The sequence below is a fragment of the Gambusia affinis genome, linkage group LG04, assembly GCF_019740435.1.
Source record: "Gambusia affinis linkage group LG04, SWU_Gaff_1.0, whole genome shotgun sequence".
NCBI lineage: Eukaryota > Metazoa > Chordata > Actinopteri > Cyprinodontiformes > Poeciliidae > Gambusia > Gambusia affinis.
Window position 1 is genome coordinate 22087462 of NC_057871.1, and position 18528 is coordinate 22105989.

At 40.4% G+C, this 18528-nt stretch overlaps 1 protein-coding gene across 1 annotated transcript; it reads right to left on the minus strand.

The window, feature by feature from the left end:
- Positions 1-381: 381 nt before the first annotated feature.
- On the minus strand, positions 382-18468 carry epn3b (epsin 3b). The gene is made up of 12 exons (XM_044114425.1): positions 18017-18468; positions 12662-12866; positions 11634-11792; positions 11415-11498; positions 9842-10166; positions 9131-9249; positions 7572-7658; positions 5265-5418; positions 4979-5149; positions 3986-4081; positions 2949-3242; positions 382-2865 (listed from the first exon to the last, which is right to left on the minus strand). The coding sequence occupies exons 2-12, from the start codon at positions 12728-12730 to the stop codon at positions 2579-2581; spliced, it is 1845 nt and encodes a 614-aa protein (XP_043970360.1). The 5' UTR covers positions 12731-12866; positions 18017-18468; the 3' UTR covers positions 382-2578.
- Between the last annotated feature and the right edge of the window lie 60 nt (positions 18469-18528).

An 18528-nucleotide genomic window follows, 5' to 3' on the forward strand; every position in this document is an offset into this window, starting at 1 on the left:
GTTGAAAACAGTCAAAACTATCCCTTCCACCTCACCAACTCTGTTGTTCAATCGCATAAAAGCCTAACGAAATACTTTGAAGTTTGTGTGCATGTGACAAAATCCAAAACAAAAATTGTGGCCTATGAATTCCTCTCTAAGACACTGTACCAGTCAGCTCAAATACGTTTCTCAATGATTAAATTATGGCATTTTAAAACTCTCATTTTTCTTTGTAGGGAATTGTCTTTGTCATGTTGGAGCTTTCAGTGCTTTAAATCTTTTTTGCAGCAGTGGATTTTGAAGGGTTATTCACTTTCACAATTGTAACAAGAGGAAGAACGACTCACAGATAAATGAAAACATTTGAAACTATAAATGCAAACACTAGCTGTTTATTGGTGTAATATTTCATAATACAGCAATATATTTTTCAGTAGAGATACATATGTACCAAGCCTGTATGTGTTTATAGATAGGCATTACACATTCAAGTCCAGGTTCAGTGCAGTGATAAAGTGTCTCATCGTGTGATTTTTCTCTGATTCTCTTATTGTCAAACTGCCATTGTGCCAAGACCTTCACATCTGATATCAGTTCTTTTACGCTTTTACCTACTTTCTCATCAGGCATTTCATCTGAAGTAAGCTATATGATCTGTTTTTAATTTGATTTCTGTAATTAAGTTTCATCAATTTCATCAGTTTAGGTTGAATCCCATCACAGGAGTGAGAGGTTCTTCCAGACGTCCTCTAGAAGGTAGTGAAGTTTGGGCCGTCAGTGGAAACACGCACGGGTACAATCAGAGACTTAAGTAGGTCCACATTTAGGTAGCACAATCAATCGTAGGCTGGCTTAGCCTAGGTCCAGAAGGGGCTATTTGCTCTAAATGACATAAGACAGTTAACTTAGAACAAGATGCTCAGGAAAGTTCAGGATATTAAAGGTAACAACAATTTTACAAAGCTGTGAAAAAGTATTTGCCTCCTCACAAAACTGATCTGTTTTGACATCTTTGTCACTCCTAAATATTTAGGAACATTAAATAATTTTTAGTCACAGAGAAAAGAAACCATAGAGAACAGACCTCATTTATTAAGGAAGAAAGCTTATGCAACATATGTTCAATCTAAATGGGATAAATCATTTATTTTTGGTTTAACACTCGAGTCTGATTACTGCCAGATCTGAAGAGTTGAATTTACCAAGAAACTGAAGAAATCATTTAAACAGAACCTCTCTAACAACACGAAAAAGGCGATAAGATCTTGAGTGGCATCCCATCACACCTTGATGAGATGCTAGTCAAACATTGGTGGTAGAGCAATGGTCCAACGGTCCATGACTAATGCAACTATGAATTCAAATATATAGTCAAATTCAACAATTAAATGGCGCTAAATTTCCACTTACCCTTGATGGAAGCAGCAAAGCTAACTAGCTTGCAAGAGTATATTAGCAGCTAGCTAATAGTAGCCTCAACTGTCTCGAGTCACAGAACACAATGATGATGCCTGATAAAAAAATAGATCCTGAGAAAAACAAAACCATAGAAAACATTAAATAATTTAAGGCCTGCAATTTACATACTTAAGACCAACTTATTTTAAAAAAATGGATTTAAGACATTTTAAGGCCTTAATTTTAGATAGATACATCAATTTAAGACTTTTTAAGGATGTCCAGACACTCTGTGTTGAGATGCTGAAGGACGACTTTAAGCAGACATCCAATTGTTACTAAATTAAACAATTAAACAAAATTCCTCCAAGCAATCAATAAGTTTCTAATTGGTTCCTCACTGCTGCCAGGGAATCAGTTAAGAAAGCCATTACTTTTTCAAATTTGAATACTGTGTTTTTTTTAATATTTGCACAGTTTATCTTGAGGAATTATTAAAAGTGGTTTAGTGATCAAAACATATTAAGTACGACAAGCAAGCAAAAAGTGAAGAAATCTATAATGAAGGCAAATACTTTTTCACAACTTTGTATGTCGTCATCTAAAGGAAGGAGTCCATGAGTTCAATTTGTGCTCTGTGCTTTCCTATATCTCACAGTTTGGGGCCTCCTCCACTAACGGAAAGCTCAACATACTGATCAGATCATCAGATTAAAAAGTATGTCATCTCCAGTTCTCAGAAGAACATCGTCGCTTGCAGTCTTGTGAGTAAAACGCATTCATGCTTTTGTCGGTGAAGCAGCAGCAAAGATCCCAGTGACGCTTGGGGGACAATCATAGAGTGTTGCTTCATGAAACGGAGCGGTCTGTCGATGCGATCAGAGGGGGGCGGGGCTTGGAGCATCAAACTTGATGAGAGGACAAAAAACCCCAGACTTTTCAGATACAGTCTGTCAGTTTGTTGTTGTGTTCGTGTTTATGCATCCTGAGGCACGCTTGAGTGCATGAATGAGTGAGTTTAGGCTTTATAGCAGCTGACGTGTCTCTAGACAGACACAGATTCACCGTATGGATCTGTTACATCCACTGAAAGTTAATGACATCAGACCACAAACCAGCTCACACTCTTACACTAGGTTTACTGCAGCTGGCGTACATCATTCACTTGAGAGTCCACGGGTTGTGTGCCGCTGCGGCCTCAAAGGAAAGGGTTGTGGTTGTGCGTTTGAACGCGAGGTGCCGGTCGAGGAGAGAGGGGCAGCAGAGGCTGGGGGAGGTTAGAGGGGAGGTCCAGGAGCCCAGAGGGAGGCTGTGTGAGGGAGGAGGGGAGGACGGGCGGCTGGTGGAGCAGAGGGAGGGGCAGTGACGGGCTGTAGGGCAGCATGTGAGGGGGCAGCGGAGACGTGGACGAGGGTCGCATCTGGTTTAGGGTGAGCCGCGGTTGGTCGCAGTGGAAGGGGTTGTTGGGGGACGGTGCACTCAGACCTGAGAGGACAGATTTTGGTAAAAGTAAACATAAAACTCTTTACAGGAATAAGTGGGTGAATCACAGAGAATCAGCGTAATACCTGAGAGGAAGGGGTTATTCTGCGTCTTTGTAGAGGGTTTCGGGGGAATCAGAGTCTCCAAATTCACCAGCGAGGCCCCTGTGGGTCCAAGGAAAGCCTCCGGAGTCCGGCACACACGAACGGGCGGGGCGCTGAGAGGCGGCGCCAAACGGGAGAGGTCAAACATCTCTGGACTGGCCGACTTGCGACCGTTCACCTGGTATTTCGCTGGTGGGTCCGGTTTAAACGGATCTGAGTTGGAGTCTAGTTCAGGAAACAGTTCTGACTCGTTTCTATCTGCAAACATCTTCGCATCTGGGAAAGGAGCACAAAGGAGCTTTCAAAATGACTTTTTGGTAAAATGCAATGTTTAAGTGAAGAAAGTTGATAAACAAAACAATCAAAAACTGAAGAAAGGACTGCTCACATGTTAAAGTTATTTTGAAAAAAAATTTTTTTACAGAGTAAACAAACACTGTAGATCTGCAATCTTTACAAACCAAAATAAAACTCCTTTAGAGCCGCCAATATTACATAACCTTTTGTGAAAAGCCAACGCAATTTTCAATAACTCTACTACAGTAAAGTTGTCGTAATTTTAAAGAACAGTTATTTTAATTCTGCTTCTTAAGAAAAAAACAAAAAACAAAAACATTTACAGAAAGAGGACTGACACATTTTCATCTTGATGTTGGTGAAAAATTATGTAAATAATAATAATAAAAAAAAACACTTTCCAGTGTAATAATGAGAAGGAAAAAAAGAATCACTCACACTTGTGTTATTCTGTTGTGGAAATTAAATGCAGGATGTATTCTATGTAAAGACCTTAGAAATGTGTGAGGGTTACATACTTGTTCACGTTGCTGTATTTCTCACCTCTCGCTCATGCTAAAACAACACTCTCCTTTTGTCCCTCATATCTGTAGCTGCGTTAAAAGATTCCAAGCAGAGCATCTCCCTCTGTGTAGTGTGAACAATAGCTGCAGAAACACTCCAGACTGAGGTCGGCTGACTTTAAAAATGTTACAGCTAAATGTGTTTATTTGTCTCCCCACCTGTTGGGCTGGCGGGCTCTGGGGAGGACGCTTTGGGAACTTCCTGCTGAGGCTTTTCTTCTTCCTGCGCAGTGAACGGATCAGTCCCTTCGTGTTCTGTGTGGGGGAAATGAAAAGTGATTGAGTCAGCAGAGATAGTATATAATACTTATGAGCTTACAAATTTAAAGTAACCTTAGAGCGCATTTGCAGTTACAACCAAAAAGTTCATTGATGTTGGAGAGGATTTTGTGCTTTTTGGGATTTTACGCACTAATCACACCCTCTCCCCTTTGGTAGTTCCTCGTAGCACAACCTGCAGTGAATGATCAGCCTAGTAGCCACCAATGATGGCAGATAAACAGTTTTCCTAAAATGTTAGGTTGTTTCTTGCAGGAGAGCAGCGTGTTCACGAGCATGATTGGCAGTACTAACACCCTCCTCCTGGCTCTGATTGGTTGTTTCTGACTGAATGTGGTGCATTTCTGCAGTTGACTTCAGGACAATAGGGAGGAGGAAGAGGAGCTGCATTTTTTCCCATATTATATGTCTTAGATTATACTGTCCAGTGCATAGTGACAGTTTACCAAATATGTAAAAAACATATTTTTATAAATCTTGAAAGATAACCTTTTTAGGCCAACAACACTTGAGACGAGGGCACAGTTCATCATCAACCCTAAACATACAGCCACAGCCACTGAAGAAGGTTGAGATCACAGCACATTTACTTGTCAGCATGCTCCAATCAGCAAAATACAAATCGATGCCACAATTTGAAATTGTTGTCAAAGACAAAAAATTTAAAACATATGTACCGTTTTTCTTTCACTTTCTAGTTATGATATACTTTCTGTAGGTTTAATAACATAAAACCCAGACTAAAACACACACAAGTTTGAGGTTATTAAGTGCCAAAATGCGAAACAGTTCAACGGATAAGATACTTGTGAAACTGTACGTGCTTTCTCCCGTGTCTTTGAAATGTCTGATAAAGGACAAAGTGTAAAGTACCACCATCTGTTGGGCTGTCCCACGCATTATTAAGAGGACTGGAGAGGGCAGGTGCTGCTTCCCAAGGATCCGGGTGTGAGTTGGTACATGGAGCCCAAGGATTGGCCGTGTTAGAGGAGGAGGACGGAGCCGCCCAGGAGCTATTAATCACAGGAATGCTGGACTGAACTGCTGTGAAGACAGACATGATCTTCTTTGAGTGTGGCAAAAAAAAAATAAAGAAATAGATAAATAAAATAATACCATTGTTTTGACTGCAAAGTCCTTGAGTTTCATGCTGGCTTACATGTGGCTGTTCCTGTCATGAGCCCCCCACCTACAGAGTCCCAGGGGTTGGAGGAGATGTTACAGGAAGGCTGAGCTGATGTCCAAGGGTCGCTGGAGGGAGGCTGCGGCTCAGACGAGGATCCAAATACGTCCACCAGTTCCAACATGGCCGACTACAGGGAAAACCGAAAGATTCATGACAGACGACTGTCTCATGCAGTTCACGCTGTCTACTAAACACAACAGAAGTACAAAAAAAAAACTGATGTTCAGAAGAAAAAAACCCAACAAAAACGGTTAAACAAATATTGCTTTTCACCTCATGAACTCATCATAAAATATCTGTCATGGTATTACTCGTTTCACATTCAAAGCACCGCAATTTAAAATGCCACACCAGAGGCACCAATTAGTCATTTATCACACATCTGTGTTTAAGCACAGAGTCCGAAATCACAAGTCAAGCATTAATAGTTACTGCAAGTTAAACTTAACAGGCTAACAAAGTAAACGAAAACCCACACAGCTCAACGAACTCAATGGACACTGAAAGACAAACTTCAAAGATTTTTCACACTCGTGAGAGAGGCTGGTAAAGAATTGTGCTCTCTATTTAAAAAAAAAAAAAAAATCCTACAGATAATCCAAATAGAGTTTCATTTGAGCAAGAAAATACAGTAGCTCCTGATCCCAACACCTTCAGGCTCAACTGAGACCCACAGCTGCCAACATGAAAAAGTCAAGTGGTTGCAGATGAAACAAAATGTTTGTCAGACAAGACAAAGACGAAGCCATTAGGCCACAAAGGTGAAGCTTTCAAACCAAATAACAATCTACTGCAACTCCAAGCTGAGGTTCTGGTTCATTGTACAGCAAATACTAACAAATCAAAATACCACTACATTGATCAACTTCACCTCATAACCGCTGGACAATGGAAACCTCAAAATGATTGGGTGTTTCAACAGGTCAAAAGTCTCAAACACATCTAAACTAGTTTTGGACTCGAATGGCAGACTGCCAACAAACTGCTGGGATAGTTTTCCCAAACCTAAAGGAATGTGAACTTTATTTGATTTAACTATGTCCACCACTTCTAAAATGAGTTCTTAAATATCAAGCCAGAATCACACCAGCGTCTTGTTGGTTGGCTCCAAATAGCCAACGATTCCTACAACTTGCTAAGAGATATTCACCCCACATAATGAAGGTGGAATGATGATACATGGATCCTAATGCTGGACCAGTTTTTGTTTTTTTACGTCTAACACATCAACTATTACAAGACACTGCTCACTTACCACCTAATATATTACACCCACCAACATGTGTTAATTCACCTGTTACTGGTTCTAATGTTTTGCCTGATTGGTGCAAGTGTTTGAAAACTGACAGAAAAAGAATCCTCCCAGTCTTTCAGCGTATTTCAGATTGCATAAGGAAACGGCTTGTGCCCACGCCGGATGACATTGTTGAGCGTTCATCAGTCAGTTTCGTAGCTTATGTGTGTTTGAGCATATGTGTATGATTTTGAGTGTCTGCACTGATAAAAATTCACAATAAATTCAGACCCGTGCCACCATTTTTCGCTTTCGGCAGTCCTTAAAAACACCCATGTTGTATCATCAGCACACGACAAAATAAGGCAAAAACGCACCATGGCAAGCTGAAAATGACCTCCACGGGATAGTGAGGGAATGAAATAAGGTCATAATTAACAGAATGAACAGGACGTGGTTTTGTTATTCCTGATATGATGGCCTTTGATTTATTTTTTTTGTGTGTGTGCCTAATAATGTGAGGATGCTGTAGAGCTTTTCAGCTGGAGACCCATTACACCCACTTCCCATGGTGTCTCACTGACGCAGCTGAGAGGACCTGTCTCTCTATGATAAGAGTAATGCGTACATGGTGTAGCCAATTATACGCCCTGAGGACATTTACATAACACAGTCAGTGAGTCTGATTGGCTTTTTGACAGAGATCTGAGAGAGAGATGTACAACCAGATTAGGACTGTTAGGGTAATGTGACATTTAGCAGCGAGGTGAAACGGGACTCATCCTATAGCAAGCCCTCCGTTCTCCTCTCAAAGTCCTCAACTCTTTTCTCTCTTAAAGCCCACTGTCAACGTTTGTCCATTTTCCGGTCTCGCTTCTCCTCCATATCTCCAAAATACAAGCTGAAAAACTCTGCTTCATTCTCAAAATGCCTGCCAGCTGCCACCTACAAACGCTCTCACCCACCTTTCTATACAAATTTGCATTTACCACACACACACACACACACGAGCCGTCCGGCTCACATGCACGCATTTTCAAACTAACCTCGTGTGTCCCTGACTGGCTCTCTCTCCTGCTCTCATCCAGGGCCTTCTGTAACAGGGAGTCGTCTCCTTGGCGACAGCGCTGCTCCTGCAGGGGCGGCGTCGTGACATCATGAATGCAACAAACCCACGAATGCACACCGCCGTTAGCAAAACACCACTTTGGATTCGTCTGGCAGAACGAATGCAAACCAGAGACTTTTGTGCTGGCTTACAAAGAGGTGATTTAGAGCAAAGCAGTGGGAAAATCATCAAGGTAGGGGTTACATTGGGTGTCTATACAATGTATATATAAAAAAACACTGATTTCATATTCCATTAAAGCGAGCATGATTCTACATGGAAGAAAGTCATAAAATACAAAGATGGTTAAGGAAGAAAAAAGAGAAGTAAACAGTAGAATAAAGTTAATCAGTAAGCTGCAGGAAAGTGTCACATGAGGAATATATGAAACGACACTGAAAGGTGAATAAAGGTTTTTTTTTCAGGCAGTTAGGAGGCAGATTTCAATCTGTGTTTGTACCTTGTCTCGCTCCTTTTGACAAAAGCTTGAAGCAATCTGCAGTTGTGTGTCTTCATCCATCACTATGGTAACAGGGGAAGGAAGGGCTTATGTTGTGGACGAGTATTAAAACCATTTGTAACATTTCCATTAATGAAGACCATTAAGACATCAGAAACTCATGTGGCTCTAGTACTGGAGGGGAAGGGGGTCCTCTAAAGAGCCCTACACACTACAAGGTACTGCTGGCAAAGATAAACAACAAAACCTTTGTCCCTCTCCGGATAAGGAGGAGTAGCTAAATGATAAATCAGGGCATCTGCAGGTTTCAGGAAGTCCTGTGATTAACACATTTAAGGCTTATTTTTTAAAGTGAGTTTAAGACTTTTTAAAGACGCTAAAATACCAGGTAAAGCTTTTCTAGTCATATTGACCACTCAAAGTTAGTTGTGTCAAAAACTGTTGAAAGATGAGTAAACAGCCTGAAAATAACTTCATCTTTAATGTCAGCAACGCCTCCTCCTGGAAGAAGGTACAAAACTAACCTTAAATGTGAGCACTTATTTATTTATTGATTGATTTTGATTGTCCTAATCACTGTGATGGTGTGGGAGAAAATATGGAGGGAAAGGAATGTAGCTGCAGCTTCCTCAGATCGATGTGTGTTTCCTTCCCCTAAGCAAAAACAGAGGAGCAAAAGCCTCTTTCTAATATCCATTATTTAACGTATGACGCAAAACCGCAGGCAAAATTGTCAAACTTAAAGATGGGAGAGTCCCACATTATCAAACTTGAGCCCCCAACAAAGCTGCTGCAGCTAAACTGGTTCCATCACTCACACCTACGGTACATCAATGACGCCGGGGTGAGCTCCACCATCTTCAAGTTCAAGGTTCAGCTGCAAACTTCTCAGAAAACTGGGTTGTACTCATTTAGACACTGCTGATGGTGTGACACAGAGACTCTTTTGTCCAACACAGGGGTCTGCCAGGAGCCAAGGTGATGTGTACAGAGTGAGACAGTGAGGTCCACTTCTCTTAGCCTCTCTGTCGTCTTACCTTCTGACTCTCCTCTCTGCTCATAGCTAATGCCAGCTGGAGCTGCAGCTCCTCCTCCCCGCTGGTCTGGGGCCGGGCCTGCTCCAGGTCTGAAGCGGCGCGGGGAGACGAGGCCGAGGCTGCAGAGGGAACAGACATGTTCAGGCGGGGTGAGGAACAGATGCACAATGACACGGGGCAGAGACGGTAAGTAGATTGTTTGAATATTTTGTGATCGTGACAATAGAAGGAGGAAGGGTTCTTTTTTTTGTTTTTTTAATTTTTTTCTCCGGAGAGTTTTTGCTGCGCCAGTGGCTCGTATTTTTGCAACAGTAGGCAGACAGGAAAGAGGGTGAGGAGAGGGGGGAAGACATCCGGCAAAGGTCTTCTGGACCGGGAGTCGAACCCGCGACGTTCGCGTCGAGGACTAAGGCCTCCAAACGTGGGGCATGTTAACCCCCTGTGTCGCCACAGCACAAAAAGGAAAGGCTGCAAATATGTTGTTAAAAAGCAACTAATTATGAAACGCTTAAAGATTCATTCACAAAACGTGGAACTAACTGATACTTAGAAACAAAATGTAAAGAAATGAAGTCTGACTGAAGAGCTCCGGGGCATGGTTAGAAAAACGCTTAATTAGAGATGTCTAAAAAATACGTTTTACAAATGAGTAAAGCAGAAAACAACAAAAAAAACATTCAGTGGTCCAGATGAGTTTAAAGTCAAACTCACAGTTGAAGGAGCACGGCGAGCCTCTGGAGCGGCTGAATTCCTCCCCGTACAGCACAGCCATGCTGGGCTGACTTGTACGTCTGCCGGGGAGATATGATGGAGGAATACCTCCGTACACGCCGCCACTGCCGCCGCCGCCGACACCCCCGCTGCCCCCTCCCGTGCCTCCCCCAGCCATTCGCTCCTTGGTCTTCAGCGCCTGACTCCTCTCCTGGCGCAGTCGGTCCTCGTCCTTCAGCAGACACACCAGCTGTCGCGCCTTTTCTCTAACGTTCGCCCCCTGGTCTCTGCCGTCACGATCCACGTACTGGAAGTCACGCAGGGTCTGAAACCCAGACACCAAGACACAGTTTTACTAACACTATCAGCCTGGATTTTTGAGTAATGTGGAAGAACAGGTTGGCTTTTTATCCTTTAAGGTATTGATAGGATATTTAAAGCAGAAGCAGCGGAAACCCTGACTGTTGCTTCACAAACATAGGAACGCATCTCTTCAAATATATGGAGGATTTCTACACGTTTCAAAGTGCTAACTAAAGCTGTATTGTATTGTACCAATACATAATAACCTTGTAAAAAAATAAATGGTCATATAATGGAAAGGTGAAACTGTAGCTAATATTACACTAATTCAAAAGACGATATCTTTCTAGTGTTTATTTCTGATAAGTTTGATGATCATGCCAATGATAATGGCATAAAGCCAACAAAAGTAGTGTGTAAAATATTTGCTTAAAACAGAAATTGAAAAATATGATGTAGTACAGTGCAATATAAGCTTTCGATACTTGACTCCTTTTTGCATGAATTTAAATGTAAAAATACTTTATTGATCCCAAAGGGAAATTAAATGTAGTAATTCATTAATTCAGATTCTTCAAAGAGTTACTGTAGTTTGCGATGGCTGTTGGCAGGACAGATCTCCTCTAGCAGTTTGTATTACAGTGAATCTGAAGAAGCTTCTCTTAACAAATGTGAAATTAGATGATTCATTAAGCTTCTTAAAACACCTTTAGAGTAACAAAATAAATAAAGTTAGTTCTTAGTTATTTATTCCCCTGAACTTTATATTTTGTCACTTTGCTACCACAAACTTCTGTATTTTTGTATGCATACGACACGCATATGACACAGTTTCTAAAAAAAAATATCTGAATAATGCAAATGTAAAAAGAAATTATATTTCAAAGAATCACTATTTACTGCAAAAATAGCTCAAGTGTAATCATACTGCTTTAAATACATCACTACATATTGAATCTTTTGAAGTCTTGATACAGATTCTCAGTTGAATTTAGGTCTGGACTTTGACTAGGCCATTCAAACACATCAGTACGATCTAACTGGCTCCATTGTAGTGCTGACTGATCATGACTCAGTCAAAAATATGTAAATGTTCAAGGATTATGAATACTTTTACATGTTTTGGTTTATGTTTCTTTTTAAGCAGGTACAGCATAAGAGGTAGCAGGAGAAGAATTGGTCTTCAGGGTCAATATTAATACTACTAATAATGAAAAAAAAAAAAAAAACAACTGAACTGCAAATTGAACTGCAGAGAGTAATTACGTACCTGAATGGTGAATGCATTTTCCCGGCACTGCTGGGCTACCCTCTCCGATCCCGTCTTCAGCAGGTAATCCAGCAGAGTCAGCGCCTGGACTCAGACACAGATTTTGGACAAATATTTGCACAGGCGTGCTTTACTTTTCAGTTCTCTTAAAAGAACACGCAAATTAAACGCTACTGTAAATATTGGACGCACTTCTCGTCTGGGTGTAGAGAAACAAACCTTGTAAACGTGTCTCCAGTTCTTGCCGCTGTCGTTGAGCCGTTTCCACACCATCCCCATGACTTCGGCGAACGCCACGACGTTGAAGGTCAGGTCAGCGATTTCTGACATGAGAGACGACGACGGGCCCCAGGGATCGTTGGAAGTGGCCTCGCGTACCTTCACATTGGCAAGAACATGATCTTTGAGCGTTCCCCTTCTCCTCAGGAATCAGCATCCAAATGTTTAAACATACTGAAGCAGTATATTTAAAGCAACTGACAGAATATATTTTGATTCATATACAGTAAGGTGAATATCAATTCACCCCCTTACAGATTTCTTCTGGTTTTAAATTTCTACTTATAATACTGAATGTTTCAGGTAATCAAACTAAATTTAATTATTAGACAAACACGACCTGATCAAGTACAAAAAAGAAAAAAGGAGTTCAGATGATGATTTCATTTGTTCAGAGAAAATACCCGTCGATTCTGCGGACTGACGAGACAGAAGTGGAACATTTTGGAAGGCTGAACGTTTCATTGCATCTGGGGTAAAAACTCGCACAGCATTTCCGAAAAATAAACATCCCAACTGCAGTCAAACATGGTGGTGATGGTGTGATGGTCTGGGGCTGCTTTGCTTCTTTTAGGCCTGAACTACTTGTAATAATAGACAGAACCATGAATTCTTTATGAGAATGTCTGACTATCACTTTATGACCATAAAGTGCAAGAACACTCGGGTTATGCGCCAGGAATCCAGCAAATCCACCGATGAATGGCTAAAAAAAAACAAGATGGCGATTTCCTTGTCAAAGTCTGAACTTGAATCTGATTGAAATGAAGTGGCGCGACTATTAGGAGGTCGCTCATGCTCAAGCCCCTCCCCCCACCCATGTGGATGAATTCAAACAATTCTGCAAAAGCGAATGTGACAAAAAAAAAAAGTAAAACCGGTAAAAGAAAAAAAAAAAACAGTAATGGGGCAGATACTTTACAGGAGCACTGCGGGTGTTACTGTAGGAGTCAGGAGACAATAAATACCTTGATCTCTGCTTCTGAATAGTTGTGCACAATGTTCTTCACCTGTCGTCGCAGGGCGGAGGTTGTCATGGTGAAATGTGACGAAAGCGAAAACAAATACTCCACAAGTTAAAAAAGGAGGCTAGGGGATCAGCAAATTGACAGAGAGAAGAGGCAGCTATGCCAGGAAGGGCTCCTCTTCTCTGTCACGACTCTCAGGGCGCTCCTGTACAAAACAGCCAGGGAGACAAATTAATACACAGTATATAAGTATAAATAGATTGCATAATCAACTTATAAACATTGCTTTTTTTCTGTTTCCAGGATCACCTGGAAACAACAATATCCTTCCTCCATTGTGCAGAAATAGTTGTGCTTTTGAGGAAGGCTAAACTGCTGGCAGACTTTAAATGACAGAGCTGCAGAGTTTAATTCGAACGTGAGCGAGCTTGTCCTCAGCATCATAAACACAGCCTGGTGATGGAGAGCTGCAGCCCAGTCACACAGAAGTAGGTCACACAGTTTCTGGCTCTCAGGTGTCGGATGAAGCTTCTTGAATTGAAAATCATTTTTATTCAGGCCAGAATCTATACTCAAACGCACGCATGCGCACGCACACGCTCCCAACCCACTTTTCTTTTCTAAACTCCTATTTGAGAGGAAACTCAGGGGAATTGATGACTCTGGGCTCCCATGATGTTGTCGCTCCCCCTCTGATTACAGCCAGCATCATTAACCCAGTAAACCCAGGCTGATTTAGTGTGACCTCAATCGTTTCAATCTAATCTGACTTGAAGGCAACCTTACTTTTTTATTTCTTCCGTTGTAAGATTTATGATCTTTTACCCGACAGCCTTTGGAAACGCTTGGATGGGTCACAACCTAAGGTCACCTCTTGCGTTTAATATGTTGGGTTTTTTTTTTTTTTTTACACTCTTTCATCCCTTAATCAAACACTTTACTCTGCTTAAAATAAAGACTCCCCTGTCCTCTGAGCTTTGTCCCTAATCTTAGCTGAGCTGAGATTTGACTGAACAGCTGTTTCTTCTGCGCTGTCGCCAGACATTTTTAAAGGTTCAGTTTCCCGTGGAGAAAAATCTGCAGAAAACGCACAGCTATATTTGTGAATGCATACAAAGAAACAAAAACAGCAATACTCAATTTGGATGTTTTAAATTAAAATGAGTCACCAGGCTGTTTCTGTCTGAAATGTTTCTTCAGTGAAGTGTAATGCTTCACTTTGCTTGTAGAGTCTTAAAGCTAAGAGATGATTATTTCAAGTCATTTTTTTTGTCTGAAATAAGCAATTTATTGATAGAAAAAATCAATAAGTAGAACTTCCTTTTTTACTCAAATCTATAGCAATTTGGAGTTAAAAGTACATAAAAAAAAAATCTAGTGATATAATTTAACATTAAAACTTATTTGATAATAGCTTTTAAATCTCCAAATCCAGTTTATACATAAATAAAAACATTTTAGCATCTAAATCCAGGGTATTAAAAACATAAATGTTCATAAAATCTTTGGAAAAAGTTCCCAGATGACCTGAAAACAAAATATTTCTTTAAAAAAAAATGGACTCACCCCCTTTTTTTCAGGTATAACTCTCCAAATTTGTTAAATTTGCATAAAATCTTGAAAAGGTTTCACAAGGCAAAGTGGGTAAATATTTGTCACTCAGTGTTTTCAGCAGGGATCGGCTGAATCGTAGTTTGATTTCTTTTTTAAATAATGCATCTAAATATAAACACGACTAAAAGTGCTACTGAACATCACCTAACGTGTTCCTAAGAACATAAGCAGCTTGTTTGTTTTAGATGCATACAGAGTATGTCACAAGTGCCTACATACATGACCTAATCTGTTCTCAACAGTCATAGCTGTGCATATGTCTTAGTCATGGGCCAGGGAGGTTTTCGGTGCGTCATGCTGCCATTCTCTGAGTGCAATATGCAGAATGGAAAACCAAAACAAGCTAAGGTTGGTGTCCTCTCATCTTTTTATGTGCATAAGTTTTATCACCGAAATGCTCAGTTTTTCTCTTCTTTTTTTTTTTTTTGTCACATAAAATGTTTTATTTTACCTCTGTTCATTTGTTCTTCCTATTAGGCACTTCGAAGTACCCTGCGCGTCGATGGTGCTATACAGTGAAACTCGTCCTGAGATGCCTTCTCAAAGTACAGCGATAAAAATAAATGCTAATCAATGTGCAGGTTTATTACTGGAATAAATAAAGCAGGGAGAACCTAAGAGAAATTTTTTTTGTTGACTCCTGAAGTAAACAAATGCTCTTGCAAAGTTTTCTAAAAAATGTAAAGTAACATTTAGGTCCTTGCTTTGTGCCATTTCTGACCTGAAAAATCAATGAGATCCAGCAATCCAACATTCTTTATCATTTGTTTATTGTCGCTGACGGGTTAAATATTCTGATATTTCACTCTCTCAAGCAGTGGTGTCCATACTTTTTGCCCCGTGGGCCAAAACTGGCAAATTTAAACAACTGATTTTTATTTTAATGACTTTTTAATTAGCCAAATTAAAAATCCAGACATTATATACAAACAAAAAAACTAAAATTTCTATGATATCGGTATGTCATTGGAGACCTAGAGCATAAAAAGGACTGTTGCCCTTTAAAAACAGAAAAGACAATTTCTAATTTTTTAGGTTCTCAATTGTTTTCTGTTCTGTTTGCCAAATGTTTACTATTCTAGACTTGTATCAGGGGTCGAACAAAATCATTTTAAGGGCCACACTTTGGACACCCCTGCACTAAAGACCTGAATGTATAATTTCAATGCATAACATTTTGGTATCTTTATATTTACATTATTATAAATTCTAAAAATTTCCTAAAGTCTTATCCAAATTGATTCAGGCCTTTTCTTTACTTTAGTGATAAGACATGCATCCCCCGCCCACCCCAAAAAAATCTATTTGATTAGATCTTAGTTTAATTCTGTCGACAAAAGCCAAAAACAAAGACAAAAACTATGAATAAACCAATAGTTTAATCACCTCAGTCCATATTGAGCACTTTGTGCAACCGTGCTATTACCCAGCCTATTTAAAAGCACAAAATCAAATTGTCTGATAGCCGTTCACTGCTGCCCTATAACCGCTCACACCAGAAGGATGCAGAGGTCGCATTGTTTGGCTGAAAAGCCAACATCAGCAGCAGCACCGGGAGCCTAAGATGCAGATGGCTCTGTTACAAAACACTGAGGGGACGAGCATGAAGGAGACTGTATAGGTGCAAGAGGCACACAGAGAGAAGGACGAGCATGAAGAGGGAACTAATGCTCAGCAGCTGCAATCAGTATCAGCTTTCTGCACAATCATCTTCGACCGGCTCACACACTTATGCACGCGCGCACTCGCTTGCTCATGCTGAAAACTGGAACGTGTTTGAAAACACTACGATTTGCTCGTCTTCATCTGAGCCTCACATCATAACAAACATGTCAAATTGAGGAGTTACTATGACACAGAGGGTAAACAGTGCTCTGATGAAGAATTCAGCATTGTCATGTAAGCAGTATGATGAAAGAAATTCACCTGACGGTAAAAACCCCGTAATGTGCAAAATACTCCCAGGGCCAAAGTGGCGATCGAAAGATTATAAACCATAAAAGCAAAAAGTGGATTAGCATCCTAAAATAACCAGATGTTTGCCTCTGAGACGCAGCAGACTCGTTTGTGAGATAATGCATTTGCTCAAACTGTGGAGACATTCTGGGAATTAACAGAATAAATCACACAGAGCAATATTAGGTTGAGGGCAAACATTTTCTGACTCACACGGATCTATCACTGGCGCAAAACATTTCAAATAAAATTGAAATATATTTTGTCTTTTTATTGAAACGCAAGTTTTCAATTACATCAATTTTTCCATCTACTTTTCTATAAGACACCGGACATTAGGGTGTGAAGCAGTAGTCATGATTTGTTATCTACCAGTTTTAGTAATTCACGTTTGATGTAGCAGTGTGATAAAGCTCTACTGTTTCGGCTATAGGATGAGCTCTACTGTATCAACTCCAAGCTGGGTTTTCTTCAACCAAATATTGATTATTTATAGTACATTGTAATCACTGATACCTGACAATTAATATATAAAATTTTGTAGTTTTGTGTTTTTTTTATATTGTGACAGGCTTTACAACCATGTAAAACAGACATAAAGCTACTTACGAAGCAAGAACCAGTTAAATTACTCTATTAAATCTTTGAATGATTTAAAAGACCTGATGGCAAAAATCTTTGGAGATCAAAATAATACAAATTGAAAAGGCATCTTCAATTCACTATTATATAGAATTTTTTATTTTTTTTTGCTCTTACTAATATGTTTTCTGGTGGTATACTATCTAGACAGGGACAAGGTAAACTAAAATATAGCAAGATTTTGTGTTTTAAAATGTCCCACCTGACTGGTCTCAGAATAAAACACTAGCAAAAAATAAAGAAACAAATAAATAAAATTCCCAAATTCAATAATATTGTTAACATATAAAATAAAGGCCAACCTTTATTTCAATTACACAATAAGTCATTGAGCCATTAGGGATAATAAATATTTATTACACTGAAACAATCCAAGCAAATTGTGTTAAAGTAAATTACCTTTTTGGCTCAAATTAAATGCTTAAAGCACAATATACAAGAAAAAAAAAAGTAAAACGTTTTCTGGAATTTGGCAAATAGAAATAATTTTGGTGATTTAAACTGACCTAAAACTAGGTCTGATTAGACTTCAGATAGTGAGAAAAGAAATGTATTTTTACTAAGTGTATGAAAATATCTGGTTTCATCAGAGACCCATGCCAGAAACTGAGTCTGAATGCTGCAATAAAGTGACAAAGAGGGGCTTTAATTCATTTATCGACTTAATAAAAAATAATAATTCACGTTTTAGAGTCCCGTGCGTCATTTTCTCGGATTTAACGTCACCCCGTTGTCCAAAAGTGCGCATGCGTGCTGGGGTAGCAGGTGCACGCTTTATTATTTTACATAGTAGCTTGCCTACATAAGAAAAAGCAATAAGCAGGTAGAGCTTGGTGTGCAGTGATGAAGCAGTGGTTACCGATAGAGGATTGAAATGATAGTGGATTAAGCGGGTGGCGATGAAGGGGGAGATGAGGGAGGCAGTGGGGCCATCAGAGGTCTGCATAAACTCCCCCTCTTTACCCCCAACGCGTCTTAACGCACGCCCCCTCATGCGGTGGATGTGAGGATTTGCCATGTGAAGTATTGATTGCCTTCTTGCATTACACGCACGCTGAAAGGTAAAGCGACGGCATAGGTGGAGGCGATACAATGAAAAGGAATACGCAAATTAAAGGGCGACGGTGTGTTTCTGCTTCTTACCATGACCGCTGCTCATCTCTCGCCCTGACCGCCGAGCATCCTCGCCTTTCTGCTGCCGCTGCTTTCCTCCCAAACTCCTGCCGCAGACACAGATCAGCTCTCTCCCCTCTGCCGGGATCAGCCTAGCGGCGTCGGGACAAGTCCCTTCCCCGCATCTTCGTCCTGCTTTTAAGAGTCTCCAGATCACTGTGGGTCTTTTGTTGTTAGTAAAAAAATAAAAAATAAAAATAAGTAAATAAATAAAATAATTTAAAAAAGAAAAGAAAAAAAGCAGTAAAGTAAAAAGGCTTTCAGCGGTGATCCCGGCCTATCCTGGAGGATCCGAGGCTTTTCGAGCAGGGAGTCGGTGACTGTGAAATCCGCATTGGATAAACTACAACACACCGCTCACTCACTCACACACTCGCTCACTCACCCACCCTCCCTCGCTCTCTCAGGCCAACCACGCTGAGCTGAGCTGCACACACGCAGCAGGGGAGAAGCGGGTGACAGAGAGGAGGGACGGGGGCGCG

Bases quoted from the DNA above. Each gene is read 5' to 3' on its own strand.
- epn3b (XM_044114425.1), bottom strand. From the start codon at position 12,730: ATGACAACCTCCGCCCTGCGACGACAGGTGAAGAACATTGTGCACAAC. The intron at 9,250-9,841 runs GTGAGTTTGACT...TTCCCTCTGCAG, and splicing joins CTCGCCGTGCTCCTTCAACT to CCTCGGCCTCGTCTCCCCGC. The intron at 5,150-5,264 runs GTAAGCCAGCAT...CTGTCTTCACAG, and splicing joins CATGACAGGAACAGCCACAT to CAGTTCAGTCCAGCATTCCT.